The 17,500-nt window shown below is 42.1% G+C and overlaps 1 protein-coding gene across 1 annotated transcript in view; it reads left to right on the top strand.

Moving 5' to 3' along the window:
• The window catches only part of clstn2a (calsyntenin 2a), a 628,752-nt gene that overhangs the window by 462,436 nt on the left and 148,816 nt on the right, over positions 1 to 17,500 (top strand). Inside the window, exon 7 of the mRNA XM_061941840.2 lies at positions 17,293 to 17,478. Within this exon, the coding sequence (XP_061797824.2) occupies positions 17,293 to 17,478 (186 nt within the window). The remainder of the gene's footprint in view (positions 1 to 17,292; positions 17,479 to 17,500) is intronic.

Here is a 17,500-nt window from a genome sequence, read left to right as displayed (position 1 = left end):
GGACGCTGTATCGATCCGTTGTGGTGAAGAAGGAGCTGAGCCAGAAGGCAAAGCTCTCGATTTACCGGTCGATCTACGTTCCCATCCTCACCTATGGTCATGAGCTTTGGGTCATGACCGAAAGGACAAGATCACGGGTTCAAGCGGCCGAAATGAGTTTCCTCCGCCGGGTGGCGGGGCTCTCCCTTAGAGATAGGGTGAGAAGCTCTGTCATCCGGGGGGAGCTCAAAGTAAAGCCGCTGCTCCTCCATATCGAGAGGAGCCAGATGAGGTGGTTAGGGCATCTGGTCAGGATGCCACCCGAACGCCTCCCTTGGGAGGTGTTTCGGGCACGTCAGACCGGTAGGAGGCCACGGGGAAGACCCAGGACACGTTGGGAAGACTATGTCTCCCGGCTGGCCTGGGAACGCCTCGGGATCCCCCGGGAGGAGCTGGACGAAGTGGCTGGGGAGAGGAAAGTCTGGGCTTCCCTGCTTAGGCTGCTGCCCCCGCGACCCGACCTCGGATAAGCGGAAGAAGATGGATGGATGGATGGATGGATATTACAAAACAGCTAGTGTTCTTTATTTGTTATCTTTTGGTTGTCTGCAAGTACTGTGTGCCAACTTTGAGGAATGTGAAATGGGAGATCTTCTCTGCTTCTCGTCTAAAAGCGACTTTAGATAATAAACAAAAGGGACCTGGAGTGAGCTGGGAGAGAGGGGGAGTGGTAATAAATGATTTCTCGTATCTTTCCCTTTGCCCAGCTGTGGAGTAAGAGGGACAAGTAGGGTGGGGGGCAAGAGAGACGATATAGAAAAGAAGTTTTCCGTATGGGAGTTTAGACCAATTTAGCTGTGCGAGTGAGCGCTTCTGTACGGGATTTTGGTCTCAAGTTTATTTCCAAAGGCTTTGGAAATAAAATGACAAAATACCTATTCCGTCTCTGGTGGTTCTTCTACTCAGCTTTGTGTGTCATCAAAAGAGCTTGGGAGTGACCAGCAACTTGAATTCTGGTCAAAAACGCAACACACTACAAATGGATCAATACAAATACCAATAGAAATAGCACTATTGATAATGAATAATACCAATAATTTACCTCTATTATCAACAATACAGTTGTTCAAATGCAACAATACATATATGTAATGATAACTAGAGATACTAAAGAAAGCAGAACCATGGAGGGGAAGACAGAGAAGCCAACTATATTAACCTTGTAGATTGTTATGGTAACAATTAGAGATGTCCGATAATGGCTTTTTTGCCGATATTGTCCAACTCTTAATTACCGATTCCGATATCAAGCGATACCAATATATACAGTGGTGGAATGAACACATTATTATGCCTAATTTTGTTGTGATGCCCCGCTGGATGCATTAAACAATGTAACAAGGTTTTACAAAATAAATCAACTCAAGGTATGGAAAAAAATGCCAACATGGCACTGCCATATTTATTATTGAAGTCACAAAGCGTTTTTTTTTTTTTTTAACATGCCTCAAAACAGCAGCTTGGAATTTGGGACATGCTCTCCATGAGAGAGCATGAGGAGGTGGAGGTGGGCGGGGGTTTTGGTGTGTGTGTGTACCTCTGGGTTTGATTTCCATTGAGAGACGTTCTTTCCAAGATGAAACTTAACCTATTGTAACTATAACAATCTACAAGGTTAATATAGGTTGCTTCTATTTCTTCCCCTCCATTTTTCTGCATTATTTTGTATTTCTAGTTATCGTTACGTATATGTATTGTTGCATTTGAACTAGAGAGGTCCGATAATGGCTTTTTTGCCGATATCCGATATTGTCCAACTCTTAATTACCGATTCCGATATCAAGCGATACCGATATATACAGTCGTGGAATTAACACATTATTATGCCTAATTTTGTTGTGATGCCTTAAACAATGTAACAAGGTTTTCCAAAATAAATCAGCTCAAGTTATGGAAAAAAATGCCAACATGGCACTGCCATATTTATTATTGAAGTCACAAAGTGCATTTTTTTTTTTTAACATGCCTCAAAACAGCAGCTTGGAATTTGGGACATGCTCCCTGAGAGAGCATGAGGAGGTTGAGGTGGGCGGGGTTGGGGGTAGCGGGGGGTGTATATTGTAGCGTCTCGGAAGAGTTAGTGCTGCAAGGGGTTCTGGGTATTTGTTCTGTTGTGTTTATGTTGTGTTACGGTGCGGATGTTCTCCCGAAATGTGTTTGTCATTCTTATTTGGTGTGGGTTCACAGTGTGGCGCATATTTGTAACAGTGTTAAAGTTGTTTATACGGCCACCCTCAGTGTGACCTGTATGGCTGTTGACTAAGTATGATTTGCATTCACTTGTGTGTGTGTAAGTGTCTGGAAAGACAGCAGATTTGGGGCGGTTGAGCTCAGTTGGTAGATGGCCGTGCCAGCAACTTGAGGGTTCCAGGTTCGATCCCCGCTTCCGCCATCCTAGTCACTGCCGTTGTGTCCTTGGGCAAGACACTTTACCAACTTGAGTTGATTTATTTTGGAAAACCTTGTTTAATGCAAGGGTCCCCAAACTTTTGACTCAAGGGGCCGCATTGGGTTAAAACATTTTGGCCGGGGCCGAGTTGTGTATATATATATATATATATATATATATATATATATATATATATATATATATATATATATATATATATATATATATATATATATATGAGTCAAGGTTTGTTTCAGGGAAACAATTGCTTATATATATAAAAAGGGAAACCTGCGAAACAGGCTTGTCGGGATGACATAGCCTCTGTGTTTTTTCCTGACCTAACGTGTATATATATATATATATATATATATATATATATATATATATATATATATATATATATATATATATATTTATATATATTCCTCGCGCACTAATTGACTAAAAAGAGCGTGCACTTGCCGATGATGTCACGTTATCGATGGGAAAAATACAATTTTAGACAATATGATTTGCCTGAGCCAGGAGGAGACACAGAGAGTAACAAGCGGTAGAAAATAGATTAAAAAAGACAGATTTAATTAAAAAAAATGTAATTTAAAAAAAAAGATAAATTATTATTATTATTTTTTTTTTAACTTGGGAGTTCCTGCGGGCCGGATTTTGGACGCTCGCGGGCCTTATCCGGCCCGCGCGCCGTAGTCTGGGGACCCCTGGTTTAATACATCCAACAAAACACACACAAGTAAATGCAGGGCATACTTGGTCAACAGCCATACAGGTCACACTGAGGGTGGCCGTATAAACAACTTTAACACTGTTACAAATAAGCGCCACACTGTGAACCCACACCAAACAAGAATGACAAACACATTTCGGGAGAACATCCGCACCGTAACACAACATAAACACAACAGAACAAATACCCAGAATCCCTTGCAGCACTAACTCTTCCGGGACGCTACAATATACACCCCCCGTTACCCCCTACCCCAACCCCGCCCACCTCAACCTCCTCATGCTCTCTCAGGGAGAGCATGTCCCAAATTCCAAGCTGCTGTTTGGAGGCATGTTAAAAAAAAATAATGCACTTTGTGACTTCAATAATAAATATGGCAGTGCCATGTTGGCATTTTTTTTTCCATAACTTGAGTTGATTTATTTTGGAAAACCTTGTTACATTGTTTAAGGCATCACAACAAAATTAGGCATAATAATGTGTTAATTCCACCACTGTATATATCGGTATCGCTTGATATCGGAATCGGTAATCAAGAGTTGGACAATATCGGATGTCGGCAAAAAAGCCATTATCGGACCTCTCTAGTTCAAATGCAACAATACATATACGTAACGATAACTAGAGATACAAAATACTGCAGAAAAATGGAGGGGAAGAAAGAGAAGCAAGCTATATTAACCTTGTAGATTGTTATAGTTACAATAGGTTAAGTTTCATCTTGGAGAGAACGTCTCTCAATGGAAATCAAACCCGGAGGTACACACACACGCCATTTAGCAGAACGTGGACTTTGTTGGTGTTTGTTGTGTCTGCAGCCGGGAGGACTGAGAATTGTGTAAACACACTCGTCATGACACAGTAAAATGTGACGGAATGCAATAAAACATCATCAACTAGCTACTTTGTGCCCGCACACGTTTGCTTTTTCAACCACTGTGCCGCGGCGAATTGTACAGGTTTTTTTCTAACTGAATGGGACACCCAAAATGTACATTAAAATAAAGGAAGTGGGATTTACAATATTAACTATGAACAATAAAACACTGAATATTAACAACATATGAACATCACTCCTCTTATGGTGTGCCAGTCCATAGTGGATCGAACATAATAGTGTGAGAGTCCAGTCCGTAGTGGATCTAACATAATAGTGTGAGAGTCCAGTCCGTAGTGGGTCTAACATAATAGTGAGAGTCCAGTCCATAGTGGATCTAACATAATAGTGAGAGTCCAGTCCATAGTGGATCTAACATAATAGTGTGAGAGTCCAGTCCGTAGTGGGTCTAACATAATAGTGAGAGTCCAGTCCATAGTGGATCTAACATAATAGTGAGAGTCCAGTCCATAGTGGATCTAACATAATAGTGTGAGAGTCCAGTCCGTAGTGGGTCTAACATAATAGTGAGAGTCCAGTCCATAGTGGATCTAACATAATAGTGTGGGAGTCCAGTCCGTAGTGGGTCTAACATAATAGTGAGAGTCCAGTCCATAGTGGATCTAACATAATAGTGAGAGTCCAGTCCATAGTGGATCTAACATAATAGTGAGAGAGTCCAGTCCGTAGTGGATCTAACATAATAGTGTGAGAGTCCAGTCCGTAGTGGATCTAACATAATAGTGTGGGAGTCCAGTCCGTAGTGGGTCTAACATAATAGTGAGAGTCCAGTCCATAGTGGATCTAACATAATAGTGTGGGAGTCCAGTCCGTAGTGGGTCTAACATAATAGTGAGAGTCCAGTCCATAGTGGATCTAACATAATAGTGAGAGTCCAGTCCATAGTGGATCTAACATAATAGTGAGAGAGTCCAGTCCGTAGTGGATCTAACATAATAGTGTGAGAGTCCAGTCCGTAGTGGGTCTAACATAATAGTGAGAGTCCAGTCCATAGTGGATCTAACATAATAGTGAGAGTCCAGTCCATAGTGGATCTAACATAATAGTGTGAGAGTCCAGTCCGTAGTGGGTCTAACATAATAGTGAGAGTCCAGTCCATAGTGGATCTAACATAATAGTGTGGGAGTCCAGTCCATAGTGGATCTAACATAATAGTGTGGGAGTCCAGTCCGTAGTGGATCTAACATAATAGTGAGAGTCCAGTCCATAGTGGATCTAACATAATAGTGAGAGTCCAGTCCATAGTGGATCTAACATAATAGTGTGAGAGTCCAGTCCGTAGTGGGTCTAACATAATAGTGAGAGTCCAGTCCATAGTGGATCTAACATAATAGTGTGAGAGTCCAGTCCGTAGTGGGTCTAACATAATAGTGAGAGTCCAGTCCATAGTGGATCTAACATAATAGTGAGAGTCCAGTCCATAGTGGATCTAACATAATAGTGTGAGAGTCCAGTCCGTAGTGGGTCTAACATAATAGTGAGAGTCCAGTCCATAGTGGATCTAACATAATAGTGTGGGAGTCCAGTCCGTAGTGGGTCTAACATAATAGTGAGAGTCCAGTCCATAGTGGATCTAACATAATAGTGAGAGTCCAGTCCATAGTGGATCTAACATAATAGTGAGAGAGTCCAGTCCGTAGTGGATCTAACATAATAGTGTGAGAGTCCAGTCCGTAGTGGGTCTAACATAATAGTGAGAGTCCAGTCCATAGTGGATCTAACATAATAGTGAGAGTCCAGTCCATAGTGGATCTAACATAATAGTGTGAGAGTCCAGTCCGTAGTGGGTCTAACATAATAGTGAGAGTCCAGTCCATAGTGGATCTAACATAATAGTGTGGGAGTCCAGTCCATAGTGGATCTAACATAATAGTGTGGGAGTCCAGTCCGTAGTGGATCTAACATAATAGTGAGAGTCCAGTCCATAGTGGATCTAACATAATAGTGAGAGTCCAGTCCATAGTGGATCTAACATAATAGTGTGAGTCCAGTCCATAGTGGATCTAACATAATAGTGTGAGAGTCCAGTCCATAGTGGATCTAACATAATAGTGTGAGAGTCCAGTCCATAGTGGATCTAACATAATAGTGTGAGAGTCCAGTCCATAGTGGATCTAACATAATAGTGTGAGAGTCCAGTCCATAGTGGATCTAACATAATAGTGAGAGAGTCCAGTCCGTAGTGGATCTAACATAATAGTGTGAGAGTCCAGTCCGTAGTGGGTCTAACATAATAGTGAGAGTCCAGTCCATAGTGGATCTAACATAATAGTGAGAGTCCAGTCCATAGTGGATCTAACATAATAGTGTGAGAGTCCAGTCCGTAGTGGGTCTAACATAATAGTGAGAGTCCAGTCCATAGTGGATCTAACATAATAGTGTGGGAGTCCAGTCCGTAGTGGGTCTAACATAATAGTGAGAGTCCAGTCCATAGTGGATCTAACATAATAGTGAGAGTCCAGTCCATAGTGGATCTAACATAATAGTGTGAGTCCAGTCCATAGTGGATCTAACATAATAGTGTGAGTCAAGTCCATAGTGGATCTAACATAATATTGTGAGAGTCCAGTCCATAGTGGATCTAACATAATAGTGAAAGTCCAGTCCATAGTGGATCTAATATAATAGTGAGAGTCCAGTCCATAGTGGATCTAATATAATAGTGTGAGTCCAGTCCATAGTGGATCTAACATAATAGTGTGAGAGTCCAGTCCATAGTGGATCTAACATAATAGTGAGAGTCCAGTCCATAGTGGATCTAATATAATAGTGTGAGAGTGCAGTCCATAGTGGATCTAACATAATAGTGTGAGAGTCCAGTCCATAGTGGATCTAACATAATAGTGTGAGAGTCCAGTCCATAGTGGATCCAACATAATAGTGTGACAGTCCAGTCCATAGTGGATCTAACATAATAGTGAGAGTCCAGTCCATAGTGGATCTAACATAATAGTGAGAGTCCAGTCCATAGTGGATCTAACATAATAGTGTGAGAGTCCAGTCCATAGTGGATCTAACATAATAGTGAAAGTCCAGTCCATAGTGGATCTAATATAATAGTGTGAATCCAGTCCATAGTGGATCTAACATAATAGTGAAAGTCCAGTCCATAGTGGATCTAATATAATAGTGTGAGTCCAGTCCATAGTGGATCTAATATAATAGTGTGAGTCCAGTCCATAGTGGATCAAACATATTAGTGAGAGTCCAGTCCATAGTGGATCTAGCATAATATTGTGAGAGTCCAGTCCATAGTGGATCTAACATAATAGTGAAAGTCCAGTCCATAGTGGATCTAACATAATAGTGTGAGAGTCCAGTCCATAGTGGATCTAACATAATAGTGTGAGAGTCCAGTCCATAGTGGATCTAGCATAATAGTGTGAGAGTCCAGTCCATAGTGGATCTAACATAATAGTGTGAGAGTCCAGTCCATAGTGGATCTAACATAATAGTGAGAGTCCAGTCCATAGTGGATCTAACATAATATTGTGAGAGTCCAGTCCATAGTGGATCTAACATAATAGTGTGAGAGTCCAGTCCATAGTGGATCCAACATAATAGAGTCCAGTCCATAGTGGATCTAACATAATAGTGAGAGTCCAGTCCATAGTGGATCGAACATAATAGTGAGAGTCCAGTCCATAGTGGATCGAACATAATAGTGAGAGTCCAGTCCATAGTGGATCGAACATAATAGTGAGAGTCCAGTCCATAGTGGATCGAACATAATAGTGAGAGTCCAGTCCATAGTGGATCTAACATAATAGTGAGAGTCCAGTCCATAGTGGATCTAACATAATAGTGTGAGAGTCCGGTCCATAGTGGATCTAACATAATAGTGTGAGAGTCCAGTCCATAGTAGATCTAACATAATAGTGAGAGTCCAGTCCATAGTGGATCTAACATAATAGTGAGAGTCCAGTCCATAGTGGATCTAACATAATAGTGAGAGTCCAGTCCATAGTGGATCTAACATAATAGTATGAGTCCAGTCCATAGTGGATCTAACATAATAGAATGAGAGTCCAGTCCATAGTGGATCTAACATAATAGTGTGAGAGTCCAGTCCATAGTAGATCTAACATAATAGTGAGAGTCCAGTCCATAGTGGATCTAACATAATAGTGAGAGTCCAGTCCATAGTGGATCTAACATAATAGTGAGAGTCCAGTCCATAGTGGATCTAACATAATAGTGAGAGTCCAGTCCATAGTGGATCTAACATAATAGTGTGAGAGTCCAGTCCATAGTGGATCTAACATAATAGTGTGAGAGTCCAGTCCATAGTGGATCTAACATAATAGTGAGAGAGTCCAGTCCATAGTGGATCTAATATAATAGTGAGAGTCCAGTCCATAGTGGATCTAACATAATAGTGTGAGAGTCCAGTCCATAGTGGATCTAACATAATAGTGAGAGTCCAGTCCATAGTGGATCTAACATAATAGTGTGAGTCCAGTCCATAGTGGATCTAACATAATAGTGTGAGAGTCCAGTCCATAGTGGATCTAACATAATAGTGAGAGTCCAGTCCATAGTGGATCTAACATAATAGTGAGAGTCCAGTCCATAGTGGATCTAACATAATAGTGTGAGAGTCCAGTCCATAGTGGATCTAACATAATAGTGTGAGAGTCCAGTCCATAGTGGATCTAACATAATAGTGTGAGAGTCCAGTCCATAGTGGATCTAACATAATAGTGTGAGAGTCCGGTCCATAGTGGATCTAACATAATAGTGTGAGAGTCCAGTCCATAGTAGATCTAACATAATAGTGTGAGAGTCCAGTCCATAGTGGATCTAACATAATAGTGTGAGAGTCCAGTCCATAGTGGATCTAACATAATAGTGTGAGAGTCCAGTCCATAGTGGATCTAACATAATAGTGTGAGAGTCCAGTCCATAGTGGATCTAACATAATAGTGAGAGTCCAGTCCATAGTGGATCTAACATAATATTGTGAGAGTCCAGTCCATAGTGGATCTAACATAATAGTGAGAGTCCAGTCCATAGTGGATCTAACATAATAGTGAGAGAGTCCAGTCCATAGTGGATCTAACATAATAGTGTGAGAGTCCAGTCCATAGTGGATCCAACATAATAGAGTCCAGTCCATAGTGGATCTAACATAATAGTGAGAGTCCAGTCCATAGTGGATCGAACATAATAGTGAGAGTCCAGTCCATAGTGGATCTAACATAATAGTGAGAGTCCAGTCCATAGTGGATCTAACATAATAGTGAGAGTCCAGTCCATAGTGGATCTAACATAATATTGTGAGAGTCCAGTCCATAGTGGATCTAACATAATAGTGAGAGAGTCCAGTCCATAGTGGATCTAACATAATAGTGTGAGAGTCCAGTCCATAGTGGATCCAACATAATAGAGTCCAGTCCATAGTGGATCTAACATAATAGTGAGAGTCCAGTCCATAGTGGATCGAACATAATAGTGAGAGTCCAGTCCATAGTGGATCTAACATAATAGTGAGAGTCCAGTCCATAGTGGATCGAACATAATAGTGAGAGTCCAGTCCATAGTGGATCTAACATAATAGTGAGAGTCCAGTCCATAGTGGATCTAACATAATAGTGTGAGAGTCCGGTCCATAGTGGATCTAACATAATAGTGTGAGAGTCCAGTCCATAGTAGATCTAACATAATAGTGAGAGTCCTGTCCATAGTGGATCTAACATAATAGTGAGAGTCCAGTCCATAGTGGATCTAACATAATAGTGTGAGAGTCCAGTCCATAGTGGATCTAACATAATAGTGTGAGAGTCCAGTCCATAGTGGATCTAACATAATAGTGAGAGAGTCCAGTCCATAGTGGATCTAATATAATAGTGAGAGTCCAGTCCATAGTGGATCTAACATAATAGTGTGAGAGTCCAGTCCATAGTGGATCTAACATAATAGTGAGAGTCCAGTCCATAGTGGATCTAACATAATAGTGTGAGAGTCCAGTCCATAGTGGATCTAACATAATAGTGAGAGAGTCCAGTCCATAGTGGATCTAATATAATAGTGAGAGTCCAGTCCATAGTGGATCTAACATAATAGTGTGAGAGTCCAGTCCATAGTGGATCTAACATAATAGTGAGAGAGTCCAGTCCATAGTGGATCTAATATAATAGTGAGAGTCCAGTCCATAGTGGATCTAACATAATAGTGTGAGAGTCCAGTCCATAGTGGATCTAACATAATAGTGAGAGTCCAGTCCATAGTGGATCTAACATAATAGTGTGAGAGTCCAGTCCATAGTGGATCTAACATAATAGTGAGAGTCCAGTCCATAGTGGATCTAACATAATAGTGTGAGTCCAGTCCATAGTGGATCTAACATAATAGTGAGAGAGTCCAGTCCATAGTGGATCTAACATAATAGTGAGAGTCCAGTCCATAGTGGATCTAACATAATAGTGAGAGTCCATTCCATAGTGGATCTAACATAATAGTGTGAGAGTCCAGTCCATAGTGGATCTAACATAATAGTGTGAGAGTCCAGTCCATAGTGGATCTAACATAATAGTGTGAGAGTCCAGTCCATAGTGGATCTAACATAATAGTGTGAGAGTCCAGTCCATAGTGGATCTAACATAATAGTGAGAGAGTCCAGTCCATAGTGGATCTAATATAATAGTGAGAGTCCAGTCCATAGTGGATCTAACATAATAGTGTGAGAGTCCAGTCCATAGTGGATCTAACATAATAGTGAGAGTCCAGTCCATAGTGGATCTAACATAATAGTGTGAGTCCAGTCCATAGTGGATCTAACATAATAGTGAGAGAGTCCAGTCCATAGTGGATCTAACATAATAGTGAGAGTCCAGTCCATAGTGGATCTAACATAATAGTGAGAGTCCATTCCATAGTGGATCTAACATAATAGTGTGAGAGTCCAGTCCATAGTGGATCTAACATAATAGTGTGAGAGTCCAGTCCATAGTGGATCTAACATAATAGTGTGAGAGTCCAGTCCATAGTGGATCTAACATAATAGTGTGAGAGTCCAGTCCATAGTGGATCTAACATAATAGTGTGAGAGTCCAGTCCATAGTGGATCTAACATAATAGTGTGAGAGTCCGGTCCATAGTGGATCTAACATAATAGTGTGAGAGTCCAGTCCATAGTAGATCTAACATAATAGTGAGAGTCCAGTCCATAGTGGATCTAACATAATAGTGAGAGTCCAGTCCATAGTGGATCTAACATAATAGTGTGAGAGTCCAGTCCATAGTAGATCTAACATAATAGTGAGAGTCCAGTCCATAGTGGATCTAACATAATAGTGAGAGTCCAGTCCATAGTGGATCTAACATAATAGTGTGAGAGTCCAGTCCATAGTGGATCTAACATAATATTGTGAGAGTCCAGTCCATAGTGGATCTAACATAATAGTGAGAGTCCAGTCCATAGTGGATCTAACATAATAGTGTGAGAGTCCAGTCCATAGTGGATCTAACATAATATTGTGAGAGTCCAGTCCATAGTGGATCTAACATAATAGTGAGAGTCCAGTCCATAGTGGATCTAACATAATAGTGTGCTTCAACATAGGAGTATTATTATGGCGTGTGTATAAGGTAAGACATATTATCTGGTGTTTTGTTTCGCAATATTAGGAAAAGCAACTTTTCTTACCTCCTGGTACCTGCTGATGAGTATTTGAGATCTGCATACGTCCTGAAAATTTGCGCGCTTCCGCCATTGTAGTCCGTGGCGACACCGTAGTCGATAATCTTCTTTTTCTCTATCTTCTTGTTATGTGACATTCATCCTCCACTGTTGCCATTTCTAATATAAAGTAGTGTAAAGTCCTTACTTATATCTGTCAGTGAACTCACCATGAAAGCACTAAAACATACCGGCGTAGTGAGTTTACATTATTCACCCAAGGAACTTTAGTTATTAGAGAGTTCCGGTCGGACGGTTTTTCACGGGACACATTTCCGGGTGTTGTTGTTGTTTCCGGATGAGGAGATGCCGCTCCGTTATTGATTGAAGTAAAGTCTGAATGTCATTAAAACAGTTAGTGCCATCTTTTGACACTTCTTCCACCCCCGTCCTTGCACGCTACACCGCTACAACAAAGATGACGAAAGAAGACGCTGTCGAAGTGGAGGCACGTAAATAAGACCGTCCACAAAAGGCTGCATCCTGAAGCGACTGTCAGAAAGAGACTTGAAGATGATGTGTAAAACATCATCCATGCAACATTTTGACCAAAGAACCACCATCACATGTTATGTAGACCACAAGGAAGTCTTTTACTGCTAGAAAAAAATATATAATAATATGACTCCTTAAATGCGCCCTATAATCCGGTGCGCCTTATATATGAAAATACAAACCCCGTTTCCATATGAGTTGGGAAATTGTGTTAGATGTAAATATAAACGGAATACAATGATTTGCAAATCATTTTCAACCCATATTCAGTTGAATATGCTACAAAGACAACATATTTGATGTTCAAACTCATAAACATTTTTTCTTTTGCAAATAATCATTAACTTTAGAATTTGATGCCAGCAACACGTGACAAAGAAGTTGGGAAAGGTGGCAATAAATACTGATAAAGTTGAGGAATGCTCATCAAACACTTATTTGGAACATCCCACAGGTGTGCAGGCTAATTGGGAACGGGTGGGTGCCATGATTGGGTATAAAAGTAGATTTCATGAAATGCTCAGTCATTCACAAACAAGGATGGGGCGAGGGTCACCACTTTGTCAACAAATGCGTTAGCAAATTGTTGAACAGTTTAAGAAAAACCTTTCTCAACCAGCTATTGCAAGGAATTTAGGGATTTCACCATCTACGGTCCGTAATATCATCAAAGGGTTCAGAGAATCTGGAGAAATCACTGCACGTAAGCAGCTAAGACCGTGACCTTCCATCCCTCAGGCTGTACTGCATCAACAAGCCACATCAGTGTGTAAAGGATATCACCACATGGGCTCAGGAACACTTCAGAAAACCCACTGTCAGTAACTACAGTTGGTCGCTACATCTGTAAGTGCAAGTTAAAACTCTCCTATGCAAGGCGAAAACCGTTTATCAACAACACCCAGAAACGCCGTCGGCTTCGCTGGGCCTGAGCTCATCTAAGATGGACTGATACAAAGTGGAAAAGTGTTCTGTGGTCTGACGAGTCCACATTTCAAATTGTTTTTGGAAACTGTGGACGTCGTGTCCTCCGGACCAAAGAGGAAAAGAACCATAGGCGCAAAGTGTAAAAGCCAGCATGTGTGATGGTATGGGCGTGTATTAGTGCCCAAGACATGGGTAACTTACACATCTGTCAAGGCGCCATTAATGCTGAAAGGTACATACAGGTTTTGGAGCAACATATGTTGCCATCCAAGCAACGTTACCATGGACGCCCCTGCTTATTTCAGCAAGACGTGTGGGTTAGGGTTAATCAACGTGGCTTCATAGTAAAAGAGTGCGAGTAGTAGACTGGCCTGCCTGTAGTCCAGACCTGTCTCCCATTGAAAATGTGTGGCGCATTATGAAGCCTAAAATAGCACAACGGAGACCCCCGGACTGTTGAACAACTTAAGCTGTACATCAAGCAAGAATGGGAAAGAATTCCACCTGAGAAACTTCAAAAATGTGTCTCCTCAGTTCCCAAACGTTTACTGAGTGTTGTTAAAAGGAAAGGCCATGTAATCTCTATATGAGTTTGAACATCAAATATGTTGTCTTTGTAGCATATTCAACTGAATATGGGTTGAAAAGGATTTGCAAGTCATTGTATTCCGTTTACATTTACATCTAACACAATTTCCCAACTCATATGGAAACGGGGTTTGTAAATACAGTCTATTATACATTTAAGTAGAGTTTAAGAGTAACTGATCTAGATCATGTATATTGGATATGTTTTGGCGTACATTTTGCCTACATTCTCCCCCAAAGTCACATGTGCAACCTTTAACCCCTCCCCCCGCCCCCTGGCGGAGAGCCTGACTTAGCGTCCAAATAAAGTACGTCCACCACAACGTAGCCAGACTGCAAAAAAAAAGGAGAAAAAAAGCTGCAAGCAGCATTGGTCGGGCCTGCGTATTTGGCAGGTGCTAGTCCTAAGTGTCCCAATACTTTTGTTCAGTTTTCGTCATAAGTGTCCCAATACTTTTGTCTACTTTTAGTCCGAATTTTCCCAATACTTTTGTGTAGTGTACCTACCTTGTCTGCATTGTGTGGGCACGCTGGTGCTGCCTGCTTTTAAGCAGCCTTCTTGAAAAAACTGCAGCATCAGCGCAGCGGCTCTTTGAAGGGTCATAAAATCAAAACCGGAGCCGGTATCAAAACTCTTTCGATAACTTTTAATCAAAAGGGTTCAATCTCTCTCCTGTGTTAGTTTGAAGCCGAAACAACAAACGCGCTCAGAGGAGATAATGTTTGAAGAAAGGTGACCGGTTTTTACAGAAATGTTGTGTTGAAGGGGGAATAGCAAGCTTCTTGTAGATTTTTGCTGGGGGTTGTCAATTTATGAAATGTAGGTCTAAGTGAGACCTACGGAGAGGATTTTGTTTCATGTCTCTCCGACCTTCCCAGTGGGAGTTACGGGCAGTTTTGTCCTTTTTGTTTCTTCCGAGGAGCAGTTTTTTCTACGTTTTATTCAAAAATTGCTCTAGAGCGCAATTTTTAAATTTGGGGTTAGGTTTTTTTATTAGATCGCAATTTTTGCCAGTCCTGATGTGTGCGTTCAGTAGAGATGCGCGGATAGGCAATTTATTTCATCCGCAACCGCGTCAGAAAGTCGTCAACCATCCGCCATCCACCCGATGTAACGTTTGATCAGAACTGCACCCGCCCGCCATCCGCCCGTTGTTATATATCTAATATTAATAAAAAAAAAAAAAAAAGGGTGAAAACTACGCGAATTGCACCTTGTGCAGACAAGATTTTTCGATCGGACACGGAGGAATTAGCGATGTAAAAGACCACGTTGGGACAAAAAAACACAAGTCTAATGCCGTTGCTAGCGATACAAGTGGAAAACTTTCAACGTTTTTCGTCGCCCAAACAGATTCTTTGGATGTGATAAATGCCGAAGTTTTATTTACGGAGGCAATAATTGAGCATGGACTTCCAATCGCACTGGCTGATCACATGGGACAGTTAATAATGTAATGCAACCTTTAAAAATCATTACGCGGTGATCACGGTCCCAAAAATAAACTTTTCTTGCATGATAATGTCCAGAAAAATTCGCTTTATATTACTATAGAGTACTTTTAACGAATGAGTTTGATGGTTTATCACAAACCTTAAATGAAAGAAGTCCTTTGTTCTCCTGCACCATGGCCTTGCTTCGTGTTTGGTGCGCGTGTCGGATGTATTTCACAGCACGACATACTGTTAAAAGTGTTTGTACTATTTATACTTTCAATTAACAAATTGAAGTCTTGTGAAAGGTTGACAGGATAACTGGCATTAACTGTCAAAATAATTTCAAACTATTGAAGTTAGCTTACAGAATAAACATGTCAATCAACCCATATGATTTTTGCTGTAATATTTTTGTTTTGAAAAGTCACTGTGACTGATAGAAAAGTGATGGTTTTAGCAACATTTTAACCTGTCTGAATGCTAATAATCATTTTGCGTCGGGGGGCGAAGCCCTGAACCCTCCACCAGGACTTTGTCCTGGACCTACCGGGGCCTGCGGCCCTTGGACCCTGGCTACTAGGTTTTTCTGATTTAAAAGTTGGCAGGTATGGTGAGGTTATAAAGCTTTTGCCTGTTAAAGAAAGGAGACTGATCCAATGGAGCACAGACTTGCGCGTGCCACGCTGTCACGACCCAGACGCACACCAGTGCGCAATCATATGGGAGCCGCGCTGAGCGCACCTCCAAGCGCGTCTCGCTGCCGGCGACGGCCAGGTATGGGCCCACGCTCCAGCGCCATCCATTTTCAGGGCTAGTTGATTCGGCAGGTGGGTTGTTACACACTCCTTAGCGGGTTCCGACTTCCATGGCCACCGTCCTGCTCTTTATATCAACCAGGGTGAGCCCCACCCCTTTCGTGAGCGCACTGCGCGCGGAGAGTGACCCCTGTTACGCGCCCCCGGCAACAGGGGTGGCAAGCAGGTAAGCTGCGCGGGCGGAGCGCGCGGAGTGACCCATGTTACGAGCCCCCGGCCACGGGGGTGGCGGGCAGGTAAGCTGCTTACCTGCTGCGCGTGACGCCGGCCGCGGCGAAAGCGGACGAGGCGGGGTGTCGGTGCGGTGGGCGCGGTAGTGACCCTGGACGTGCGTCGGGCCCTTCTCGCGGATCGCCTCAGCTACGGCTCCCGGTGGGGCCCTCTCGGGGGAAGGGGCCTCGGTCCCGGACCCCGGCGAGGCGTCCCTTCTCCGCTCCGTAAAAGTGTCCATCTCTTTTCTTTTTTTTTTTCTGTTGTGGCATATGCAGCAGGTGCCTGCTTGTTTTTCGTATGTGGGTAACAACATTTAACTATGTATATATATTTCCCAATTGGTTTAACTGCCACCCGCAAAAAAAATAAATAAATAAAAAAAAAATAAAAAAAATCTAATTAACCCGCCCGACCCGACCCGCGAGCGGATAAAATCTTTTTTTTTTTAATTTCATCCGCCCGATCCGCGGATAATCCGCGGACTCCGCGGTTGTGTCCGCAAACCGCGCATCTCTAGCGTTCAGTTTGGTGAGTTTTGAAGCGTGTTAAGGGGGTCAAATAACAGCTCAAAAAGGCAAAAGTTTTAGTACTTTTTTGTCTTGAAGGGGGAATTGCCAACTTCCTGTTGATTTTTGCCCAATGATATACAGTTATGAAAACTAGGTCTAAGTCAGACCTACATAGAGGTTTTTGTTTCATGTCTCTCTGATCTTCCTAGTGGGAGATATAGGCAGTCTAGTTTTTTTTTTCCTAGGGGGCGCTAAAGCGCAATTTTGAGTTTTGGGGTTCGGATTTTTTTTTTAAAAAAGGTAATTTTCGCAGGTCCTGATGTGTGGGTCAAATATGGTGAGTTTTGAAGCATGTTAAGTGGGTCAAATTACAGTTTAATGTGGCGGCGGAAGAATAAAGAATAATAAAACCTTACAAATACAATAGGTCCTTATGTCCCATTGCATAAGGACTCCCTTTGGGAGTCCTTATGCAATGGGCCATGCGGGCCCTAAAAAAAGCTGTGCTTGGTCGAAGCGACTGAAGTGATTTTTTTTATTTTTTTGTTGGTCTTTTAAGGCTGGGCCAAGCGGGTGGACTACGAGCCCGGGACCGGCAGCAAGCCCCTGTTTCCCAAGATGCACTTGGAGACGTGCGGCGGACCTCTGTCCGGCATCAAAGTCATGCTGGAGCTGCAGACCAATCACATCGGGAAGGGCTGCGACCGGGAGACCTACTCGGAAAAGTCCTTGCAGAAACTGTGCGGTGAGTAGAAACAACAAAGAGT

Source organism: Nerophis lumbriciformis, linkage group LG03 (assembly GCF_033978685.3).
Source record: "Nerophis lumbriciformis linkage group LG03, RoL_Nlum_v2.1, whole genome shotgun sequence".
NCBI lineage: Eukaryota > Metazoa > Chordata > Actinopteri > Syngnathiformes > Syngnathidae > Nerophis > Nerophis lumbriciformis.
Note: the sequence above shows the minus strand (reverse complement) of the source record. Positions and strands in the feature narration are given on the sequence as shown.